This window comes from Martes martes (genome assembly GCF_963455335.1).
Source record: "Martes martes genome assembly, chromosome: 17".
Taxonomy (NCBI): domain Eukaryota; kingdom Metazoa; phylum Chordata; class Mammalia; order Carnivora; family Mustelidae; genus Martes; species Martes martes.
Window position 1 is genome coordinate 46175989 of NC_137905.1, and position 22774 is coordinate 46198762.

The following is a 22774-nucleotide window of genomic DNA, read 5'->3' on the forward strand; positions in this document are numbered from 1 at the left end:
TGGCTGCCCAGATGTGCCATGACAGCCCCCTATCCAGATGAAGCCTCTTTCTGTGTGTCTAGGGCGGGGAATCAGCCTTTACCGGCCTCCCCAAAGTGGCCCCCACTACTCTTTTCCTCTTTGTGGATTCAGCCCTGTCTGGGGGGAAACCGGCCCGCCCCCACCTGTTCCCTTCCCCGCCGCTCCCTTGCGGGCCCCATTCACTTGTTGGTGCGAGGCGGGGGCAGACGGGGCGCCCCCCTCCCCCCTGTGAGTCTAGCGCCCAGCCTGCGCGCCTCTGGCTGCGCGCCCAGCCCCACGCGCCCCCGCGCGGCCGCCGGGGAGGGAGTGGTGGGGAGGGGGGGCCTGAGCGGGGGCGCGGCCGCCCTCCCCCGCAGGCGGGCGGGCGCGGCCGGGCCCCTCGGGCGGGCTGGGGCGGCGGCGCGGCGGAGCGCGGCGCTGCAGCCATGGCGGGCGGCGCGCGGGTGTCGCTATTGGTGCTGCTGGCGCTGCTCGGGCCGCAGCCCGTGCTGGGCCGGCCCCGAGAGCGCCTCCGCGTGCGCTTCACCCCGGCCGTGTGCGGCCTGCGCTGCGTCCATGGCCCCACCGGCTCCCGCTGTACCCCGACCTGCGCGCCCCGCAACGCCACCAGCGTGGACAGCGGCGCGCCCGGCGGGGCGGCCCCGGGGGGACCCGGCTTCCGCGCCTGTGAGTGCGGGGTGGTGGTCCCGGGGGAGGGGTTCCTTGGGGGAGGAGGGTCCCCGGGGATGGGCGAGACAGCCCCCCAGGGAGAGGGAGCCCAGATTCGGTATGCAGGAGTGCTGGGGAATCCCTGGGGTATTTAAGGAAGGGGGACTTAAATTCCTGGCGTTTGGGGTTGAGCCCTGAGGGTCCAGATTTTGCAAGCAATGAGGATTCTCAGGGACCTGTGGCGTCCCACGTGAGGGGACTGGGGCCAGCTTTCATGCCTCTGAGTTAAAGCGGGAGATACCAGAACTGAGGGGCCTGGAGCTTGGGGGAAGGGGGCCCCAATTCTGAGGTTGTAAGGAATCCCTGGAGACCAAGGGAGGGCTTCAGGGCCCTGAGAGGTGTCCCAGTTTCTGTCTTGGGTGGGAGGCATTATTAAAGTCCAGGGTGAGAATGCCTGTGAAGAGGGGGATTGGGGTGAGGAAAGTTGATCCCAAGAGCTGAGAGGGAAAGGGTCCCTAGAAGGAGGGTCTCTGCAGGCCACTGAGTTGCAAAAGTCCCACGTGGGAGAGAAATCCAGATAGGAGGCCTGGAGGAAGGGGCGCCCCCTGGGGGGCAGAGGGGACAGGAGGGTGTTCTACCGGCACCCCTACAGTAGGAAGCCCCCCCCCTCAGGTGAGGTAGGGAGGGCCAGCCACCTGTTGGCCCCAGGATGCCGGGATGGGCGGGCTCTCAGGGTCGGGGCCTACCTGCCCCCAACCTCAGAGGCCCTCTGGAGTGGGGAGTGGGGGCCCCTGGTTCTGAGAACTCGCCCAGCCTGGCCCCCAGCCAATCCAGCCCTGGCCGGCGTGAGCTCATCTCCCGCCTCAGCCCCCGCCCGCTGCCACTCCCTCCCTCCTCCCCTCCCTCCCTCCTTCCTACACTCACTCCCGGCCCAGCCCCAACGCGCCCGTGCCAGGCGCCGTGCCCAGGCGGGTGCCAAGCCCCTGGAGGCTCAGGAGGGGCATGTAAAGGGGGGCTGACCCTGGCAGGACCCCGATGTCCTCAGCTCCTTATTCCTCCAGAGGCGTGGGGCATGGAGTTGGCTGTACCCGTGTAACCAGCCGTCCGGGGTGTGGGAGCCCCAAGGGGGCTGGGTGGTGTGATGGAGAAAAGGTGGAGAAATGCCGGTGGAGGCTGGAAAATGCCCTGAGACCTAGCTGGATTACTGTGACCACTACCAGAGACCCTTCCTATTCTGGAACCGTGATTCCTAGTTAAGTTTCTCCTGCTACTCAATTAAGGACCCTTATTAGGGCACTCCAGAGTCCTGGCCTGACTCCCTTAAGTAGGGGAGCTCAGCATCTCAGCCTTCAGACCCTAAGCCTCCTCCCCCCCCATCAACAGACTCCAGAGACCAGCCCCTCCAGTAAAGTTCCCTCCCATTCTTCTGATGTAATCCCCCCAAACTGTGCCCCTCACCAGAGAACTCTGTAGTATTGTCCCTCAGCTACTCCTCCCTACTTCTCAGAGAAACCCCAGATTACAAACCCTGTACAGCGATAAACCCATTCCCTCGCTGAATTCTCTTTCCACAAAAGACTACCATTCTCTTATATTTCCAACTGAGTGCCATCAGATTCCTGATTCCTGTCTTTCCAAGCCCTGCTTTTCCAGCTGACCCCTCCCTGGGAACTTCTGATCCATGTGTCTTCAGAGAACCCCAGAACTGCTCTTAATCAGCTGGTTCTCACAAGAAGACTCTGCAGACACTGTGCCCTCTATGCAGCCATTAATCCAAAAACTTGGGCACCTAATCCCTTAGCTGGGAGGGGATGGGGGATCCACAGTATGTAAGAATCTTCCCAGACAGTTGAGGCTCCTGTGTACTGGGGACTCCCAGGGAATCCCACTTCTCCATGTAAACCCTGTTCTCAGCACCCTATTTGGCTGTCCCCCAGAAGGCACTGGAGTCCTGTTTTCTAGGTAACTCTCCCCAAAAGAGTTTAACAGACTTCTAATGAAAGGGAGCTTCAGTTTCCTCTGAGCTAGGCTCTCTTTCCATTCTAGAAGTTGAGCCATCTTTGAATCCCAGAGCACTGCACTCTATCTGATCTCCTTCCAGGAGTCCAGTCTCTACCCTTCTAAACAGAAGGGTCTCCCTCTCTGCTTTTCCCCTCTCCACTGTGTGGCTCAGAATCCCACACACGCCTTCCTGGACGGCCCCAGCCGCCTGCCCCCTTCCTCCCTCCGCACAGCTGTCTCCAGCTGTTCTCTGCAGCCCCAGGGGAGAAAGGGAGGGGGTGCCCTCTCAGGATACGTCCGGCCTTCTTTGGCTCAGAGGACTCGGGGCTCCCCAAGGGTCCGGAATGCGGAGCCGCCGCCCTACCCCCGCCGCACCCCTCTCTTTGTTTACCCCGCCGCACAGCTGGCAGTGCCCCGCCCAGAGGTGGCCAGGGGCCCAGCGAGGGCGCGCAGAGGGGAGAGAAGGCGCGTCCCCGTCGCGGCCCCGCCCCGGGGCTACAGGAGGCGGGAAGGCAGAGCGAAAACTCTGCAGCCAGAGCCGGAGGGGACGTGGGCGGAGACAAAGCGCGGTGGGTGGGGCTAGGACGCCCAGATAGCTAGGGAGGTGGGGCGGGAGGAGCGTGGGCTGGGGGAAATCGGCGTGAGGAAAGGCGGGTGGGCGGGGCTAAAGGCAGCTGGTTAAACACCTTGACAGCCGAGGTTTAGAATCCGGTGGATAGAAGGTAATGTGGGCGAGTAGCTTGCAAGGGGACGCACAGCCAGTAGACGGAATCTGAGTGTCGTGGACCTCTGCAGACGGGATGTGCGTGTGCCTAGAATGGTAAAGAGATAGAGTTGGGAGACGGGAGTGGTGCCAGGCAGGTGGCCAAAATGTCGATTTGGTCAATGGAAGAGACCGGCGCCGGGCCGGCGTAGCTAAAGACCCAGCCAGATGATTAGGTGGGCGGGGCTAACTGCTTAGGAAAGAGCGAGAGTGGTCTGGGCTGAACCAATGGGCGGGGACAGCGCTGTCTGGGTGGGGCTGGAACGTCTGGACCCGGCCTCAAAGTGGGACTGGAGAGGAAGGGCGGAGTGACCTGAGAGTGAATGAAGAGCGGGAGGGCCTGGGGACCTGATCCAGGGGGCGGAGCTATACCAGAGGGCTGGACGACGGGACCCAGCCAGTGCAGGTGGCCAGGGTTGGTGGGGGTGACACAAGACAGCTCAAGGCGGAGCGACTTACAACGAGGTCATACTTTGAGTATAACGTTAAGGTCTGAGCTACCCTCTCTCTCCCCCCAGTCCTGTGTCCCTTGATCTGTCACAACGGCGGTGTGTGCGTGAAGCCTGACCGCTGCCTCTGTCCCCCGGACTTCGCTGGCAAGTTCTGTCAGCTGCATTCCTCGGGCGCCCGGCCACCGGCCCCAGCCATGCCGGGCCTCACCCGCTCGGTGTACACCATGCCACTGGCCAACCACCGCGACGACGAGCACGGTGAGGAAAATGAGGCCCGGGTCCCCTCTGCTCCATCTGTTTACTATCTCGCCGTTTCTCTGACCCTCATCTTTCCTGCCTTCCCCTGAGTACCCTTCTCCAGGGCGCCCTTCTCCCCATTCCTAGCCCCAGTCCGTAAGAACCCGTGGCGACACCCCTTTGCCCTGCCGTGCCTCCCTCCAGGCGTGGCGTCCATGGTGAGCGTCCACGTGGAGCACCCGCAGGAGGCGTCCGTGGTGGTGCACCAGGTGGAGCGTGTGTCCGGCTCTTGGGAGGAGGCGGACGCCGAGGCAGTGGCACGGGCGGAGGCGGCGGCGCGGGCGGAGGCGGCGGCGCCCTACACCGTGCTGGCACAGAGCGCTCCGCGCGAGGACAGCTATTCTGATGCCTCCGGCTTCGGTTACTGCTTTCGGGAGCTGCGCGGAGGCGAAGTGAGACGAGGCGGGTGGGGAGGGGCCCGGAGCGTGCCACCACGCGGGGGTGCGCTCACCCAACACTTTTCCGCAGTGTGCGTCCCCGCTGCCCGGGCTCCGGACTCAGGAGGTGTGCTGCAGAGGGGCAGGCTTGGCCTGGGGCGTTCACGACTGTCAGTCATGCTCGCAACACCTGGGTAAGCCCCAGGACGTCCCTGAGGTGCTCGGAGCTGGGGAGAGGTGATAACCCCGTGGCTCCTGGTACTCTGCCCGCAGACAAACCGTGTTCACAAAATCAAGCCACACCTGCCCAGCTGTGGGGATCATTTCCAGTCTAGAGCTATCCATACCGCTCTGGGACCGCCCACTCCACTTTCTGACTTTGGCTACTCTGTCCTCACCCCACCTTTATGCCACGGCCCCACTCATGCATTTCTGGAGCCTCCCACGTTGCCTTCTGTCCCACCTCCTCAAGCCGCACCCAACATCTTTTAACCCCTCCCACCCCTCTTTTGTCCCCGCCCACCTATTTTCGCTCCGCCCGCCCCTGGCCCACCCCTCTCTTCTCTCCACAGGGATTTCAGACCGAGTGGGCACCCCAGATGGACCGTGTCCAACCGGCTTTCAAAGGGTTAATGGGTCCTGCCAAGGTAAGCTCGGGGAGGGGGAGGGCACGGGGCAGGAGTGGGAAGGGCTTGGCTCTATGAGCTGGGCTGGCAGGGAGCTCTTCCCTGAAGCTACTGAGACCACGGAATTCCTGGCAGATGTGGATGAGTGCGCGACCGGTGGGCGCTGCCAACACGGGGAGTGCGCGAACACGCACGGCGGGTACACGTGCGTGTGCCCCGACGGCTTCCTGCACGACTCATCCCGCAGCAGCTGTATCTGTGAGCCACCGGGAGGGGGCTGAGGGTGTATCCCAAGTCCGTCCTCCCAGCCCTCAGACCCATTCCAGAGCATCCCTGGGCCTTAACTCCCTTAGACTCCCCAGGTCCTCCCAGACTCCCCCCGTCACTCTTATTACACCCCCCTCAGAACGTCTCAGACTTTTACACACCCTCAGACTCCCTAGACCTTCTTTAGCCCATCTAAGAACCCTTCAAACCTTTAGGTCTGTATCCTTTCAGATCTTCAGATTTTCTTCAGCTCTTCTCAGGCCCGGAATCCCTTTGTCTCCCTCCACCACCAGACCTTCTGCAGACCCCAAGATCCTTCTCAGATTCCCTCATTCCCTCCTCAGGGCCCAAACCTTTCTCAGACCTCCAGACCCCTCACCTCTCCTGCAGACCCTCTCAGACCTCTTCTGAACGGCCTTTACACCCATTAAACCCTCCCGGGGGCTATCCTCCTGTCTCCCAGATCCCCTACTTCCGCTACACTCCCAAGCCCGCCCTGAATAATTTTCACCCCCACCGCCAGCCCAGCACGTGATCTCAGAGGCCAAAGGGCCCTGCTTCCGCGTGCTCCGCGACGGTGGCTGCTCGCTGCCCATTCTGCGCAACATCACCAAGCAGATCTGCTGCTGTAGCCGCGTGGGCAAAGCCTGGGGTCGAGGCTGCCAGCTCTGCCCACCCTTTGGCTCAGGTGAGCGCCTCCCGCCTTGGCCTATCTCTAGACTTGACTAACTTGGTGCCCACTCTAGCCCCGCCCCCGGGCCCTAGCCTTGGCCACGCCCCGAGCCCCTGAGATCCTCAGACTGGACTCGGGCTGGGCCCCACCCCACCTTTGGCCACACCCACCCCTGAGACACACCCCTGAGTCACCGCCAGACTTGACAACCCCTAGCCCTTTGGATATGCTCCTTGCCCAACGGTGTCCCCAAGCTTTGGCCAAGCCCGAAGTTCCTGAGACCCTGCCTTCAGCCTACGCTCATTCTTGGGCTCCACCCCAGACACCCCCTTTCCTGAGACATTTCCCCGGCAGTCTGCCTCCTGTTTAAAGCCAGACCCTCCGACAGACGAAACCAGATTCCACTCTCAACCCTTGTCCCTGTCCGTATCCCAAATAAGGAAAAACACCTTTGGTCACACCCTTAGCCTCTAAGATGTCCCATTCTTTGGCCAGGATATTACCTCAAACCAGCATCTAACCCAAACCCCTGACCCACACCTAAAGCCAAGCGCTGCCCCCAGTCAAGGCCAGATTCTAGACCCCTCTTCTCATTCCCTCCTACTTTCACGTTCTGTCTCTCTCCCTCCCTTTCTTGTTCCCAGAGGGTTTTCGGGAGATTTGCCCTGCTGGCCCTGGCTACCACTACTCGGCCTCTGACCTCCGCTACAACACCAGACCCCTGGGCCAGGAGCCACCCCGAGTGTCCCTGAGCCACCGGGCTCCACCCTCCACCCCTAGGCCACCCACAGGTGAGCTGGCTTCTGGAGGAGGAGATGCCATCTCCAAGGGGAGGCCTCAGCCTCATAAGGAAAAGAGGAGAGAGAGGAGGGGGGACACCAAATCTAGGTCTCCATTTACTGGTACCCTTTCTTTGCCAGGCTTTCTGCCCACCCGCCGTCCAGAACTCCCACCTGAGCACAGGCCGGGCCCTGAGCTTCCCCTGCCCAGCATCCCTGCCTGGTCTGGTCCTGAGATCCCTGAATCAGGTGCAGTAGAGGGAATCGGGGGCATCGATGGGGGTATTACAGGTGGGGATTCTAGGAGGGAGCTCCAAGGTGAAGATCTCAGGATAGGGATGTTACAGCAGGAGGAGTTAAGGAACGGGTGAGAAGAGAGAAAGGTTTCGACGGTCAAGTGTTGAGTAACATTAGGAGCAGGTGTCATACAGGCCTGGGTTCAAGTTCTCTGTCAATTAAGCAAGTCATTTAACCTCTCTGAGCTCAGAAGCGGACTTGCAGAGGGACATCCATGAGGGTGCCTTAGGCAGAGGATCGGAGGGGATTGTCCTGGGATGAAGGGGACAGAGGATTCAGAGATGGGGGAACCCTGGTTGTCTGGACCGTGCCCCCCCCCCCAGGTTCCTCGGCGGGCGTGTGTCAGCGCAATCCCCAGGCCTGTGGCCCGGGACGCTGCATCCCGCGGCCCAGTGGCTACACCTGCGCGTGCGACTCCGGTTTCCGGCTCAGCCCGCAGGGCACACACTGCATCGGTGAGCCTGGCAGTGGTGGTGGACGGAGGCGGGGCGGGGGGGTGCTCTGCCAATCGCCTCCTGACTAGCCCCGTCCATGCCCTCAGACGTGGACGAGTGTCGCCGCGTACCCCCGCCCTGTGCCCCCGGGCGCTGTGAAAACACGCCAGGCAGCTTCCGTTGCGTGTGTGGCCAGGGCTACAGAGCGGGCCCGCGGGCTGCGGAGTGCTTGGGTGAGAAATCCGCCCCGCCCAGCTCCAGGCCCCACCCCTGCCCGGGTCACCCTCCAGCAGTTCCCCACGCTTCTGCTCCCGTCCCCCGCCCCGCCCCCGCGATCTGCTCCCGCTCTCCCTTCGGCTCCACCACTGCCTCTTCGGCGCCCAGCCCGCTCTTCCCGTCGGGGCGGGTCCCTGCTGTACAACCGCCCGGCTTCACTCGGGAACCCGCTCCGGCTCCGCTCCTCCCCTGGCCCCGCCCCCTCCGTGTTCCCGACGGGCTCCCGCCGTCCCCCCGGCTCCGCCCCTGTCCTACACCCGCCGCATCCTATCCCCTGACCACGACCCACGACTCCCAACCTGCCGCACCTCTGCCCCGTCCTCACCCCGCACCGCCCCTTCCCTCGCTCCTGCCTTCCCTTTGTTCGGTCCCCAAAAGCTGCCCTTCCCGCCCTAGCCCTGCCCAGGTCCTGCCCTCCCCAAATTGCCCCCCTCGCTGTTCTTCTCTCCGCCTCTGCCCTGGCCGGGTCCCCAGTCGTCGTCTGGTCCTCCCCTCTCACCTGCCCTCCTCCCTCCTTCCCCGCCTACGCCTTAAACCTACCCACTCCGGGCTGTCCTACTGCCGCTGGCTCCCGCCCCAGTGTGGCCCCGGCCCAAGTTTGGCTCCGCCCCTGCCCTCCCCACCTCCCATCCTCCCTGAGCCCTCTGAAGGCGGGCGTGGGGGGAGTGAGGGGGAGTGTCTGCCCCAGTCTCAACCTCCGGGTTGGTGCCTGCAGACGTGGACGAGTGCCACCGCGTGCCGCCGCCGTGTGACCGCGGGCGCTGCGAGAACACGCCAGGCAGCTTCCTGTGCGTGTGCCCCGCTGGGTACCAGGCGGCTCCCCACGGTGCCGGCTGCCAGGGTGAGGAACTGGGAGGGACTGAGGGGAAGGGGGTGTGGGGGGAAGGGTAGAGCGGCAGTGATGAGGGATGGAGAAACTGAGCAATGAGGCAGGGGGAGACTGATTGCTGCGAGACGGAGGGGCCAGGTTCTAAGAGCCAGGCAGGCAGCCTGATGGCTGTAGAGACAGGCCGACATGGGGATGGAGAGGCCAAGTGGTCAGAAACAGAAAAGCTGAGTCATGGAAGATGGAGAAGCAGAAGGATGGAGGATGGAGATGTCAATTATGGGGGAAGGGGGTAGAGTTACCAAGAGTGCAGCAAGAGACCAATTGATGGGGACTAGTGTTCTAGGAGGGCGACTGGAAGCTTAGGGATTGAGAAGGTAGAGGGATGGAGGACGGAGAATTTGAATAACGGAGAAGAGGACGTAGAATGAGGCAGACAAGGAGGGGGAGTGATGGGACAGGGAGGCAGAATGATGGAGAGGGGAAAGTGAAAGTGTTGGAGGGTCAGGGAGGCAGAGCGGAGCACAGGGGTAGGGGGTGGGGGGGGCAAAAAGGTGTGACTCTGGCTGACCCCTTGCCCTGGGCAGATGTGGACGAGTGCACGCAGAGCCCGGGCCTTTGTGGCAGAGGGGTCTGTGAGAACCTGTCCGGCTCTTTCCGCTGTGTTTGCCCGGCTGGCTTCCGGGGCTCGGCGTGTGAAGAAGATGTGGATGAGTGTGCGCAAGAGCCACCGCCCTGCGGGCCAGGCCGCTGTGACAACACAGCGGGCTCCTTCCACTGTGCCTGCCCTGCTGGCTTCCGCTCCCGAGGGCCAGGGGCCCCGTGCCAAGGTGAGGGTGCTGGGTCCAAGTCCATTCCACCCCCACTGGCTGTGGGGACTGGAGAGAGACATGGTTGGGGAGTAGAGAGACAGGGTGGTGGGGCTTGGTGATGGAGAGCAGGGGCACAGGAGTGGAGGTACTGAGAGGGTGGGGAGGGTTTGACTCCAGAGTCTTCTCCCCTTTCTCCGAATGTGAGGGTGCCCTGCATTCCTCCTCCCTTTTGGAATGACTCATGTGCTTGTCTGGGGAGGGGACCACCCTGAGGTGGGGAGGGCAACACGTAGGAGGTGGGGTCCTAGCTTCCCCATGGCAGCTGGAGAGACCATTGATGGGGGTCCGGGAAAGGAGTCTGTTCTCCTGGGAGTGGGATGAGCCTGAGCAAAGTCCAGGAGACTGCCTCCAGCCCGGAATGTCGGAGAAGTCGGAGTAGATGGTGAAAGCAATGGGGATGATTGGGTCCAGGCCCCTTTCTCAGCCCCAGTGGTCCCCTCTCCCCCAGACGTGGATGAGTGTGCCCGTAGCCCACCGCCCTGCGCCTATGGCCGGTGTGAGAACACAGAAGGCGGCTTCCAGTGTGTCTGCCCCACGGGCTTCCAACCCAATGCTGCCGGCTCCGAGTGCGAGGGTGAGGCCGGGGAGGGAGGGAGGAGTGTGGATGGGTGAGGCGGGCTCTGGGCTGCTCCTTCAAGGCCACCTTCTTCCCTGCCCCCCAGATGTGGATGAGTGTGAGAATCACCTGGCCTGTCCTGGGCAGGAGTGTGTGAACTCACCCGGCTCCTTCCAGTGTAGGGCCTGTCCTGCTGGCCACCACCTGCACCATGGCCGATGCACTGGTGAGACCAAGCCCCGGCTATGACCTTAGACCTGCATCGTGATCCATACCCTTCTAACCTGGACCTCAGTTCCCTGGACCATGACCCCTAGAGTCGGACTGTGACTCTTGACCTAGATTATGGGCCCCTGACCTGTATTGCAATTCCTGATCTGGACCATGAAACTTGACCCTGAATGTGACATCTAATTCTGTGACCCATGAACCCTCAACTTGACTGTGACATTTGACTCTAACCATTTCCCCTGCTGATAAACACTCCCTACAACCCTGATAGCACTTGTAACCCTTTTAATCCTGGCTGTCCCTTGACCCTGAATGTGACCTGTGACCCCTGAAACTGACTGTGACATTTGACCTAGCCATAACTCCTGCCATAACCCCTGACTCTCTGTGACCTTTGATCCTGTCTCTCACTGCCCCTGCCCATTCTCAGAATTCCTTACCTGGGGCCTGATTGGGTTCATGACCCCTGACCTGACCCTGACTAGAGGCAGAATTCTGGACCTTGACTCTCACCCCTGATCCGAATTGGTCTCAGATGCCAATCACTGACTCTGACCCCTGATTCAGCAGAATGCCATCCAGTGCTCCTGGCTTGTAATACCTGGCCTCTTAACCTAATTAATTTCTGACCCCAGTCCTAGTCCAGAGTCCCTCCCTGACTCCAGGATCCTAGCACAGGGAATTCCCAGAAATCTAGATTCACAGGATTATGGTCCCTAGAATCACAGAATCTTGGTGTCCCCCACTCACTTCTGCCACAGAGCCTTCACCTCCTATCCAACCTGAGACACTACCCACCAACTGCTCCAGACCCCTCGGCCCCAAGGGGATCCTTGCAGTGTCCCTAGACCAGACCCCTTCTGAAACTTGCATTCCCACAGATGTGGACGAGTGCAGCTCGGGTGCTTCCTGCGGCCCCCATGGCCGCTGCACCAACACCGAAGGCTCCTTCCGCTGCAGCTGCGAGCCGGGCTACCGCGCGCCCTCTGGTCGGCCTGGGCCCTGCGCAGGTGGGTAGGGCAGGGGAGAGGGCGGCGGGGGATCGGAGAACTTGGGAATCCAGGGGTCTGCGTTCCTCGGCAAACACTGTTGGAGAGGGGGAAGCTGGCTGTGGGTGGGGCTTGCGGGCGGAGTTGCTACTTGGGCGACGACCCCGGAGTCCCATCTCTCCCCGTACCCTAGATGTGAACGAGTGCCTAGAGGGCGACTTCTGTTTCCCCCACGGCGAATGCCTCAACACTGACGGCTCCTTTGCCTGCACCTGCGCCCCCGGCTACCGGCCCGGACCCCGTGGAGCCTCTTGCCTCGGTCGGTACCCAGGCTGGGTCTGGACCGGGAAAGGGTGGGCTTACACCAAGAAAATCAGGGCTAGGAGAGGGCGGAAGGCGGAGTCTGAATTTTAGGACTCAGGTCGCAAAGCTTCAAAGCCGGGATTGTGGAGCCTCCTGGTGGCGATCAGGGAGGGGCGGGGTTTGGAGGGGAAAGGGGCGGAGTCGGAGTAAGTTGTGCCGTGATTGGAGAGGGCGGGGCCTGAAGCCGTCGGAGGGGAGGGACTTGCAGAGAAAGGAGGAGCCTAAGACGGGCGGGGAAAAGAGTAGGAGGCCTCAGTCAGAGGGGCGGGGCCTGCAATGCTAAGCGGCGGAGGTGGGCGGCGATTTCGAACGTGGTCCGGCAGATGTGGACGAGTGCAGCGAGGAGGACCTCTGCCAGAGTGGCATCTGTACCAACACCGACGGCTCCTTCGAGTGCGTCTGTCCTCCCGGACATCGCGCCGGCCCAGACCTCGCCTCCTGCCTGGGTGAGAGGCGCCCCCGGCCCGATCCCTGCCCCTTCTCTCCTACCTCCCCTTCTCTCCCATTAGGCTCTCCTCCGCTGCTTCCTCCCTACCCCCATCCCCACCCCCACCCCCACCCCACCCCCGTTCTGACTCTCTACTGCCTTCCTTAACTCGCTCACCTGTCCTCCTTTGCCTCCCAGACTCCCCTGCTTCCCCCATTTGACTGCTCTGCCTCCTTCCTCAGACGTGGACGAATGTCGCGAGCGGGGCCCTGCCCTGTGTGGGTCCCAGCGTTGTGAGAATTCCCCGGGTTCCTACCGCTGTGTCCGAGACTGCGACCCTGGCTACCACGCGGGCCCTGAGGGCACCTGTGACGGTGAGACTACTCTCCTTCCCCACCCCTGCCCCTAGGACAAGTTGCTGGAGTCAGCTCTCTTGGGGACTTGAGGAGGAGCACCCTGCCTTCGGGACTTGAGGGGAGGGAAGGAGCCCCCAACCCGTGCACTTAACCGTGTCTCCATCTCTGTGGTGGAAATAAGCCACCAGTGTGCCCTTGCATTTTCTCGTGGAGGTGAGGTGGGAGGATTGGGGGAGCAAATGAAATGACTTGGGCTCTCTGGCTACCAGACCTTTGATCTGTGGAAGCCTAGTTTCAGGGGACCTCATTCAAATTCCACAAGAATTCATTAAACACCTGTGTGTCAGGCACTGGGGGTGCAACAGGCATCGAGTCAAACAAAGTCCCTGCCCTCATGGAGCTGACGGGGGATGGGGAGGGGGTGGGGAGAGATAGGCAATAAATACGCAAATAGATGCAAGGTTCATTCAGCAAACACTTTGGGGGCACCTACTGGGTGTCAGGCACAGTTCTACACCTTGGGGATACAGGGCTGGGGGTGGGTGGCAGGAGCCAGACAGACACAAGCTCCAGCATGGTGGAGTTTGTAGTCTAGGGAGGTGACAGTTGGTATGCCAAGAGACACATGGATAATATAATATCAAGTTTAAGAAGGAAAATAGAGCAGGATAAATGGACATAGATGATAGAACGGTGGGGGAAGGGGTGCTAGGAGGGCTTGACCTTGACACTTGAGTGAAATGAGAGAGGGAGCCATGCAGAGAGTTGAGGGAAAAATGTTTCCGACGGAGGGAACAGCGAGTGCAAAGGCCCTGAGGTGGGACCATGTTTGGACTGTGTGAGAAACTTGGCAGTAAGAACTTAAGAGTCCTTAGAAGCCCAGACTCCTAGAATACCAGATTTATAGAGACTTCTCAGCCACGGGAACTGGAAACAGCATCAGGAGCTTGTGAATCCAGTCGTGTGACTCCCCTCCCCTCCACCCACGCCACTCTTTTTTGCAGATGTTGATGAGTGCCAAGAATATGGCTCAGCGATTTGTGGAGCCCAGCGCTGTGAGAACACTCCTGGCTCCTACCGCTGCACACCGGCCTGTGACCCTGGCTATCAGCCCACGCCAGGGGGCGGATGCCAGGGTAGGTGTCCGTCTGGCTTTGGGTGAGATGTGGAGGGGAGGGAAAGTCCAGCAAGGGCCTGACTGTCTGGTGGTTGCAGATGTGGACGAATGCCGGAATCGGTCCTTCTGCGGGGCCCACGCCGTGTGCCAGAACCTGCCCGGCTCCTTCCAGTGCCTCTGTGACCAGGGATACGAGGGGGCCAGGGACGGGCGTCACTGCGTGGGTACGGGGCTCCAGGGGGTGGATGGGTCCAGAGGGTGGGGAAGAGGTTGGTCAGGCCCTGCTCCCCTCTGCAGACCCAAACAGCTCTGAGTTCACATTTGCTGTGAATCAGTATAAACACACACACACTGGGCCTGTGGAACTTAGACTTGGAATATACATTATTTCCTTATTGGTCAGGACTCCTTTGGGTTGCAAGCAACAGAAACCCTGTTCATTCAGATCTTGTTTGGGGAGGGCTTAAAAAAATACATGTGTAAAGTGTGTAAAATGCACACTAATCTTTTTTTTTTAATGCACACTAATCTTAAGTGCACATAAACATTTTCTTTTTGCCCAACATTTTGTGAGGAAAACATCTAAATGTACAGAAAATTGAAAGACCTATAGAATGAATGTCCACATGCCCATAATCTATATTCCACTATCATTCTTTTATTTACTTCTTGGCTCACCTACCTGTCTGTAATTCATCTTCTCTCTAGGATTGGTTTAAAATTAAATCACAGGCATCAGTACATTTCTCCCTAAATTCTAAAGTATGTATCGCATTAACCAGAGTCCAGTAGGAGTTTCCAGGTTTTTTCACTTGAGGTTCAATTTACGTACAGTGAGTTGCATGAATCCTAGTTTTTTGTGCATATATATATATATATGTGTGTATATATATATATATATATATATATATTTTTTTTTTTTTTAAAGTGGGCTCCATGCTGAGCCATCGTGGGGCTTGAACTCACGACCCTGAAATCAAGACCTGAGCTGAGATCAAGAGTCAGATGCTTAACCGACTGAGCCACTCAGGCACCCTGTGTGCAAACACAACAGGCTTTATTTCTTTGAAGAGAATTAAAACGCTGAAGTCCTAGAAAATGTTTGAACTTGAGGCACACTTAGATCCAGGGATTCTAACAAGGCTAGCTGTCTCCTCCTCTCAGCCCTGCTTTCCTCTGTTGTATTTATTTTCAGGCAGACACTTCACAATGACAAAGAAGGCCCTAGCACCTCCAGGCTAACATCCTTAGCTTGGCAACCCTAACGCGAAAGAGGGAGGCTCATTCTTGATATTCCTAGCAAAAGTCCCAGGACTGGCATTGACTACCCCCGCTTGGCCACCACCCGTCTCTCTGAACCAGAGAAATGCAGTAACCTGGTCGGCCATGCCTGGGACTTGGGTCTACTTGGAGTAGATTTAACCGTACTCAAAAATACATGAGTTGAAAATGGAGGAGCAGAAGGCTCCCAAGGGAAATCCAGGGTTTGTCCCCCAAAGAGAAGTAAATGATGGGGTCTGAGTCATTAAAAATACCCATTACATTTGGGTATTTCAGACCTTTAGAGCTTTGGAATCACAGACATTTACAACCGTTGACCCCCTCCCCTTCGTCTCTTGCTCACAGACGTGAATGAATGTGAAACGCTACAGCGTGTGTGTGGAGCTGCCCTGTGTGAGAATGTCGAAGGCTCCTTCCTCTGTGTCTGTCCCACCAGCCCTGAGGAGTTTGACCCCATGACTGGACGTTGTGTTCCCCCGCGAACTTCTGTTGGTAAGACTGATGCGTCTATTTAACTGATGGCTGCAGGGCTCACAGAAAAATGATGTGATCTAACCATTCCAGGCACAGACAGCTGCCATGTTAAATGCTGTTTTAAATAACAATAAAAAATTCAAAACACATGGGTTAACACGGGTGGCGGGACTTGGTGTCAGCCCTGTCCCTAACTCTATACCAGATTCTTTCATGCAACAAATGTTAACAGGGCATCCACTGTGTTTAGGCCCTATTCTAGGTCCTAGAGACACAGTAGTGATGAGGAGAGACCACTCTGTCTTTCTGTCTTCTTTTTTTTTTTTTTAATTTTGAGACCACTCTGTCTTTAAGGGGCTCACAGACCAGAAGGGACAGGTGGAGATATCACCAGATAGTGACAGCCAGAGAAATCAGGGCTGGAAGGAGGAAGCCCAGGCCAGAAGGAACAAGGCTGTGCCGGGGCAAGGGTAGGGGATTATGGGAATCCGGAGGAGGTACCTACCCCAGCCTGAGATGAAAGTCAGAGACAGCTTCCTATAGGAAGGGAGGTCTGAACTGAGAGCAGTAGGATGAGTAGAAATAAGCCAGGTGAAGTGGGTGAGGGAGGGCATTCTGGGCAGAGGATACAGCAAGGGCAAAGGCCTGGCAAGGCAAGCGAGAACCTGACCTGTTTGAGGACCAAAAATAAGTTCAGGGTGGCATGCTGTACAGAGCAAGGGAAGGGGCAGGGAGAAACGAGGCCACAGAAGGGACGCAGTGCCGGATCGCACTGATTTACCATCTTTGGGAGGTTGGCCTTTCCTGAGGGCACTATGGCACCCGGGGGAGGGTTTTGAGTGGGAGAGAGGTATAATCAGATTTTAAGACCTCCCTCCAGCTGCCCTGTGAAGGTGGACTGGAGTGGGTGACACTAGGGGCTGGGACCCTAGAGAGCGGGTTGGGCCAGGGACCTGGGCAGGAGAGGAGAGGACTAGACCAAGGCAGGGGGCTGTGGGAGAGGAAGGGAGGGTGGGTGGCAGAAGGCAAGAAGCCGGTGGCCAGGCTGTGGGCTTCCTGGGGGAAGAGAGAGATGTGTCCAGGCCTAAGGCTAGGGCTGGGAAGACTCTGGGGCCTGTTTAGAATGCATTGGATCTGAGGACCCAGGAGGTAAAAAGGAGGCCAGAGACACCCCCCTCCTGCCCCCGCTTCCCAAACTGCCCCTGGGCCAGGGCCCAGACACCTGGCAGGGTGTGAACTGGGGAGGCAAGTGATGGAGAAACGACAGGAAGTGAGAATGAATGAGGACAGATGGAGAGAGGTGTGGAGTTGGGTTCTGCCTCAGTTTTCTCATCTATAACATGGGGGTGGGAGGCTCAGCCCACACTGGGCTAAATTAGCCCCTTGCTTCCCTAGGCACATTCCCAGGCCCACAGCCCCAGGCTCCTGCCAGCCCGGGTCTCCCTGCCCGGCCACCTCCGCCATCCCCACCCCGCCGGCCCAGCCCACCCAGGCAGGGCCCTGCAGGCAGCGGGCGCCGGGAGTGCTACTTTGACACAGCAGCCCCGGATGCGTGTGACAACATCCTGGCACGGAATGTGACGTGGCAAGAGTGCTGCTGCACCGTGGGTGAGGGCTGGGGCAGCGGCTGCCGCATCCAGCAGTGCCCCAGCACTGAGACAGGTGGGCAGGGGCTACGGGGTGGATGGAGGGCTGAGGGTTTGGGTCGAGAGAGGGGGGCATGGGACTGGGACAGCAGATGCATTGGGACATGGGCTGGGGTACTGGGAACCGCAAGGGTGAGCTGCCAGCCAGGTGGGCATGAAGCCAAGAGGTGAGCACAAAGGCAGGGGGCCTGAAAACTTGGGTGATGAAGGGTGGCCCTGGGGGCAAGAGTATGCCCAGGACCCAGGGCAGGGGCTGGGTGTAGCGCATCTGTGCTCAGCCTTGTGTCTGTGTGCAGTGGAGTACCAGTCACTATGCCCCCATGGCCGGGGCTATCTGGCACCGAGTGGAGACCTGAGCCTCCGGAGGGGTAAGGCCAGACTTCAAGCGCCAAATCCCCCCTCAGCCCCCAGGCCCAGCTCAGTCTCACCCGCTGGGTCTGTTCCCCTCTCTCACTCACCGGTTCTCTGTGTCCCCCACTCCCCCACACCCCCTGCTCTCTCTCTAAACTCCACCTTTCCCTGTCTGTCTACCTCTGGGTCTCTGTCGCCACCTTTCGGTCCCTCTCTTCCCCGGTCAAACCTCGGAGCCACCCATTCCCCCCATCCAGCCGCCCCACGCCCTGGCCCGCCCCCTTCTCTCGCTTGGTGTGGGGCGCGCCTCTGACCGTGCTTCCCGCAGACGTGGACGAGTGCCAGCTCTTCCGAGACCAGGTGTGCAAGAGCGGCGTGTGCGTGAACACGGCCCCAGGTTACTCATGTTACTGCAGCAACGGCTACTACTACCATGCCCAGCGACTGGAGTGCGTCGGTACGAGCCCCCCCCGCCCCCGCTCCCCACCTTCCCAACCGTCTGCCCCACCAGTCCCTCTCTGGAATGTGGCCACCGCCAGCAGGAAGTCCTTCCTGAAGTCTAGACTCCATCTATCACTGTCAACGCGCTGGGCAAGTGGGAAAGGATAGAGGGCTGCTTCCTAACCACTCCCTCCACGCCTCCTTTAGATAACGATGAGTGCGCGGACGAGGAGCCTGCGTGTGAGGGCGGCAGCTGCGTCAACACCGTGGGTTCTTACCACTGCACCTGCGAGCCCCCGCTGGTGCTGGACGGCTCCCGGCGCCGCTGCGTATCCAACGAGAGCCAGAGCCTCGGTAGCCCCGCCCCCAGACCCGCCCGTCCCGCCCCTCGTCCCTCCCCTGGCTCCACCTCACGCCCCGCCGGGGCCCGCCCCCACGCTCGGCCCCGCCCCCTCACGCCCCTAACTCTAACCCCGTTTCCTCGCGGTGTGTGAGGCGTGGTGTCCGGGGGTTCACCCGAAAGCAGAGGTCCCAGGGGAGCCTGCCACTGGCTGGCCGTGTGTATCTGCACGTTGATTATAGCCCCGGGGCCCCAGCTTCCTTTCGGCACACTGGGTGCGCTGGCGATTGGTGGCTATGGGGAATTTTATTTCTGTTATGGGACCTGGTTTTACTAAGCGCTGAAGCCGCGCTTCCTGTGATGATTTCCCTGTGTGTGTCTGTCTCTTTCCACCTCTCTGGGCTTTCCGGAATTTCTGCCACTCTCGGGGTCTTTCTAGGTCTGTTTCTTTTCATTTCTCTCTTTCCCTCTCTCTGCATCTTTGCTTTCCTGTTTTTCTGGGAGTCTCTGACTCTTGGGATGTATTTGTCTCTATCTCTTTGGGTCCTTTCTTTTTGCGCACTCACCTAAGCTCTCTTCTCCTTCCACGCCCTGTTCTAAAATTCCCCCCGCCCCTCACCCCCCAAACATCCTGGGACTCCATTCAAACAGTGCTCAGATATAAAAAGCAACTGCCCTTCAGAGGCTGGGCTTGGAGAGAACCCTCTCAGACCCTACCTCCTGTATGACTGCCTCATTTCAGACCAAGCCCGGGAGCTACCTCAGAGGGCCTCCGGAAGGCAGATCACAGCTAAGGAGAAGCATCTGGTGTTAGGCACCAGGTGGCTGGGTTGCTCCAAGCATTTAGGAGGACCTGATCCTACCTGTCCCACCCTGATGCACACTGTCCTCTGCCCTCAGATGACAACCTGGGAGTGTGCTGGCAGGAAGTGGGAGCTGACCTCGTGTGTAGTCGCCCTCGGCTGGACCGCCAGGCCACTTACACAGAGTGCTGCTGCCTCTATGGCGAGGCCTGGGGCATGGACTGTGCCCTTTGCCCCGCCCAGGACTCAGGTACTGCCACCTGCCTGGGCCACACCCAGGGGCCGAGACAGCCCATGAGACCCCTCCTTCCAGATCCTCTATCCTTGACCTGACCCCACCATCCTGGCCCACAGACTACAGTGTACTGGACACTCACTTCCAGGTGCCTAAGACCCCAGCACACAATCCCAGAGACCCCAAAGCTTGGCTCTTAAAACCCCTGAGTCCCCCAATCCTTAGCCCTTGGGAACTCAAACCCAGGCCCAAAACCCTGGTCCTCAGTCCTCAGACCTCCAGCTCCCCTGGCTCAGATCCCTTCCTATGCATCCTGGCACCTCAGGCCCCCAGTTCCTGGGACTCCCCAGCTCTGGTCCCTAAAACACCTTCCATCTTATTTCTCTAGGCCCCTAGTCCAAGATCCCAGGGGTCCACCAAATTCCAACATTGAAACCTGATTCCTACCAGCTCTCCTTAGTACTCTTGATCCCAGCAACTTGGAATCCCAGTCTCAGCCCTCAGCCGCCTAATCCTAGTTCCAGAACCCCTGATCCTGACCAAGGGATCCCAGCCCCCTCCTTTGAAGCCCCTCCCATGCCTCAGCCCTAGGCCCTCCTCACTCCTCTGGGCTCCTCTTCCCACACTAGAACATGAATGGTGGGTGCTGAGGCTAGCCTGGGCTAACCATGAGGCTTGGCTCCTGTTTACAGATGACTTTGAGGCCCTGTGTAATGTGCTGCGCCCCCCTGCCTACGGTCCCCCGCGGCCAGGTGGCTTTGGACTCCCTTACGAATATGGCCCTGACCTAGGTCCACCCTACCAGGGCCTTCCCTATGGGCCCGAACTGTACCCGCCAGCCGTGTTACCCTACGACCCCTACCCGCCTCCTCCTGGGCCCTTCGCCCGCCGGGAGGCCCCGTACGGAGCACCACCCTTCGACATGCCCGACTTTGAGGACGATGGCGGCCCCTACAGTGACTCTGAGGCTGCCGCGCCACCTGGCCCAGGCAGCCGCTGGCGCTATCGGTCCCGCGACACGCGTGGCTCCTTCCCAGAGCCTGAGGAGTCACCTGAAGGTGGAGGCTATCCTGGTGAGCACTGTGGCCGAGGGATGGAGACTGAGATGGGGAGTTAGGGGTGCCCAGAGATGGAGACAGGGAACAGGGAGAGAAAGAGGAAGAGATCCAGAAACACAGAGAAGCGGGGTGGGGGCGGGGCTGGGGAGCATTGGCTCAGAGAGATGGGAAAACACAGATACAGTCGGAGAGAGCAACGGAGAGCCATGAAGAAGAGGGACGGAAACACCTGCAGACCAAGAGGTGAGGACCGCAGGAGAGCAGAGCGAGGGAAACTTGGCCCCACAGCGCCCCCCAGACCCCCGGAGCGGGACGCACAGTTTAGAAGAGGATACCCGGCAGGGGCGCGGCCCCACGGTGGGGGTTCCAAGGGTGGGAGGCTGAGACACGCACCCCCCAACAACAACCCCGGAGTCCCCGCCTTCTCTGCAGGCACCCTGTCTGGGCCCTACGAGGGACTGGAAGCGGAGGAGTGCGGGATCTTGGACGGCTGTGCCCACGGCCGCTGCGTGCGTGTCCCCGAGGGCTTCACCTGCGACTGCTTTAGTGGTTACCGCCTGGACATGACCCGCATGGCCTGCGTCGGTGAGGGGCGGCCAGAGCCAGCCCGCACCGGGAGAGGGTGGACGCCCTGACTCGAGCGGAGGTGGAGGGAGTCGGAGATGTCAAGGGGCCGGGCCAGATCACAGGGAGCAGGAAGGAGCTCCCGCACAGGGATGGGGCTTGCCAGCAGAAGCTGAGGTCAGGCTGGGAGGACCTCGGCGGGGCTGGGCTTGAAGCAGGATCGAGGCACCCTGCAGAATCCTGCAGGTGCGATCTCCCGGTGCTACCTGGGGCGATTTGCTTGACCGATTCGGAGAGCTTCCCTCTTCTCCTCTGTAGAATGGGAATGAGTCAGGGCTGCCTAGTTTAGGGAGCAGTAAGGCAAAGTGGTTCTAGTCAAGGACGCCAGGGGAGTTGGACAGACCTCAGGCTCAGTCTAGCAACGTGCTGTGTGACCCTGGACAGGTCATTGGCCCTTTAGTTTTTTGCATTCAAAAAATAAGCATAGTTGTAGAACCCATTTCATAGAGTTGTGACCATCATCAGTACTGATTGACAATGACACCAAGGCCTGTGTGTAAACCAAGGCTCAGAAAAGAGGACTGAGTGTCCCAAGGACTCGCAGCCAAGAAATAGCAGGGAACGGAGGACTCAGAGACTGTGAGAGCTGGCCTGAGAACTCGCTGGGCAGAAAGGGGGCTTGCTGTGTGATATTGGGCAAGGAGCTTCCCCAGGCTGGGCCTCAGTTCGCCCGGATGGCAACGGGATCACGGTACCTACCTCGTAGGGTTATTAGGAGGATAAATACATGTAATGTGCTTTAAACAATGTCTGGTATAGAGTAAGCATTGGTTGTTGTGATATCATTATCAGTATTATTTTCCTAACAAAAACCTAGTGACCTAAGGGCTACCGTCCCCATCTCACAGAACACAAAGCTGAGGCACAGATAGGTTAAGCCACCTGCCCAGGCTCACACAGCCAGCAGGGGGTAGTGGCCACAATCGACTCCAAGTAGGAGGCTCAGCATTTGTACCCCTTTGCCTCAGGAGCCCCAGGGGCCAGACAAGTGGGCTCCAGGGTCCCAAGGCCTGAGCAGCACTCCCTGTACCTCCTTCTGCAGACATCAACGAGTGTGACGAGGCTGAGGCGGCCTCCCCGCTCTGCGTCAACGCACGCTGTGTCAACACCGATGGCTCCTTCCGCTGTATCTGCCGCCCAGGATTCGCACCCTCGCACCAGCCGCACCACTGTACTCCTGCCAGGCCACGGGCCTGAGCCTCGGTGGCCCCAGGCCATTTGCTCCTTGCCTGAGCACGCAGGTCCCTGCCACGCACCCTCCTGCCCGCTTGTGTTCATGAGCAGGGGGTGCCTGAGGGCCAGCAAGGAGGGACACACGAAGCATGAACCGATGGAAAGAGGGATGCCCTTCACTGCTCCTGCCACCCTCAGACCCTCCTACCGACGCTGCGGAGCCCTGGGACTAGCCCATGGGCGCCTTCACGTTCCCTCTCCTTTTTATAAAAATTTTCAATTAAAAAACACCTATTTTGTACCTTCTGCTTCTGTCTGCCTATGTATCTTTCTCCTCCTATGTCTGTTTCTCTCTGCCTCTCTTTTCTCTCTGGCTCTCGTCTTTCTGCTTCATTTTCTCTATGACACAGGGACATAGTCTCTGTGTCTGTCTTTATTTTTTCCTATCTCTCTAATCCCGGGAGAGATCCCCTCTCCCCACCCCCCACCCCCGCCGTGTGGGGCCTTGCTTAGAAGGCTCCCTCTTTTCTCAGCTAGAGGGGGCCCTAGATTTCCCCTACTCCCCAAAGTCAAAAGCTATTGTGGGACTTGGGAGGTGGTGGGGGCTGGAGTCCCTGGAGGGGTGAACGGAGGAGACCTGGACCTCCCGCTAGGAGCAGGGAGTGGCCATCCTGGTGGGTGGCCTGTGCAGGGACATGTG

General features: G+C 59.6%; 1 protein-coding gene across 1 annotated transcript; it reads left to right on the plus strand.

Annotated features, from left to right (window-relative positions):
- The first annotated feature begins 418 nt into the window (after positions 1-418).
- Positions 419-22382, plus strand: LTBP4 (latent transforming growth factor beta binding protein 4). The gene is made up of 30 exons (XM_080828940.1): positions 419-687; positions 3952-4143; positions 4327-4574; positions 4651-4753; positions 5132-5206; positions 5321-5443; positions 5976-6140; positions 6770-6916; positions 7046-7153; positions 7525-7656; positions 7743-7868; positions 8627-8752; positions 9325-9567; positions 10058-10183; positions 10272-10391; positions 11278-11406; positions 11579-11704; positions 12072-12194; positions 12418-12549; positions 13536-13667; positions 13747-13872; positions 15275-15421; positions 16799-17065; positions 17346-17417; positions 17729-17857; positions 18049-18195; positions 19082-19234; positions 19912-20292; positions 20710-20862; positions 21944-22382. The coding sequence occupies exons 1-30, from the start codon at positions 447-449 to the stop codon at positions 22096-22098; spliced, it is 4647 nt and encodes a 1548-aa protein (XP_080685066.1). The 5' UTR covers positions 419-446; the 3' UTR covers positions 22099-22382.
- The last annotated feature ends 392 nt before the right edge of the window (positions 22383-22774 follow it).

Excerpts from the sequence above, each read along its gene's own strand:
- LTBP4 (XM_080828940.1), top strand. The coding sequence starts at position 447 with ATGGCGGGCGGCGCGCGGGTGTCGCTATTGGTGCTGCTGGCGCTGCTC. Across the intron at positions 6,141-6,769 it reads CTGCCCACCCTTTGGCTCAG|AGGGTTTTCGGGAGATTTGC; the intron begins GTGAGCGCCTCC and ends TCTTGTTCCCAG. Across the intron at positions 20,863-21,943 it reads GACCCGCATGGCCTGCGTCG|ACATCAACGAGTGTGACGAG; the intron begins GTGAGGGGCGGC and ends CTCCTTCTGCAG.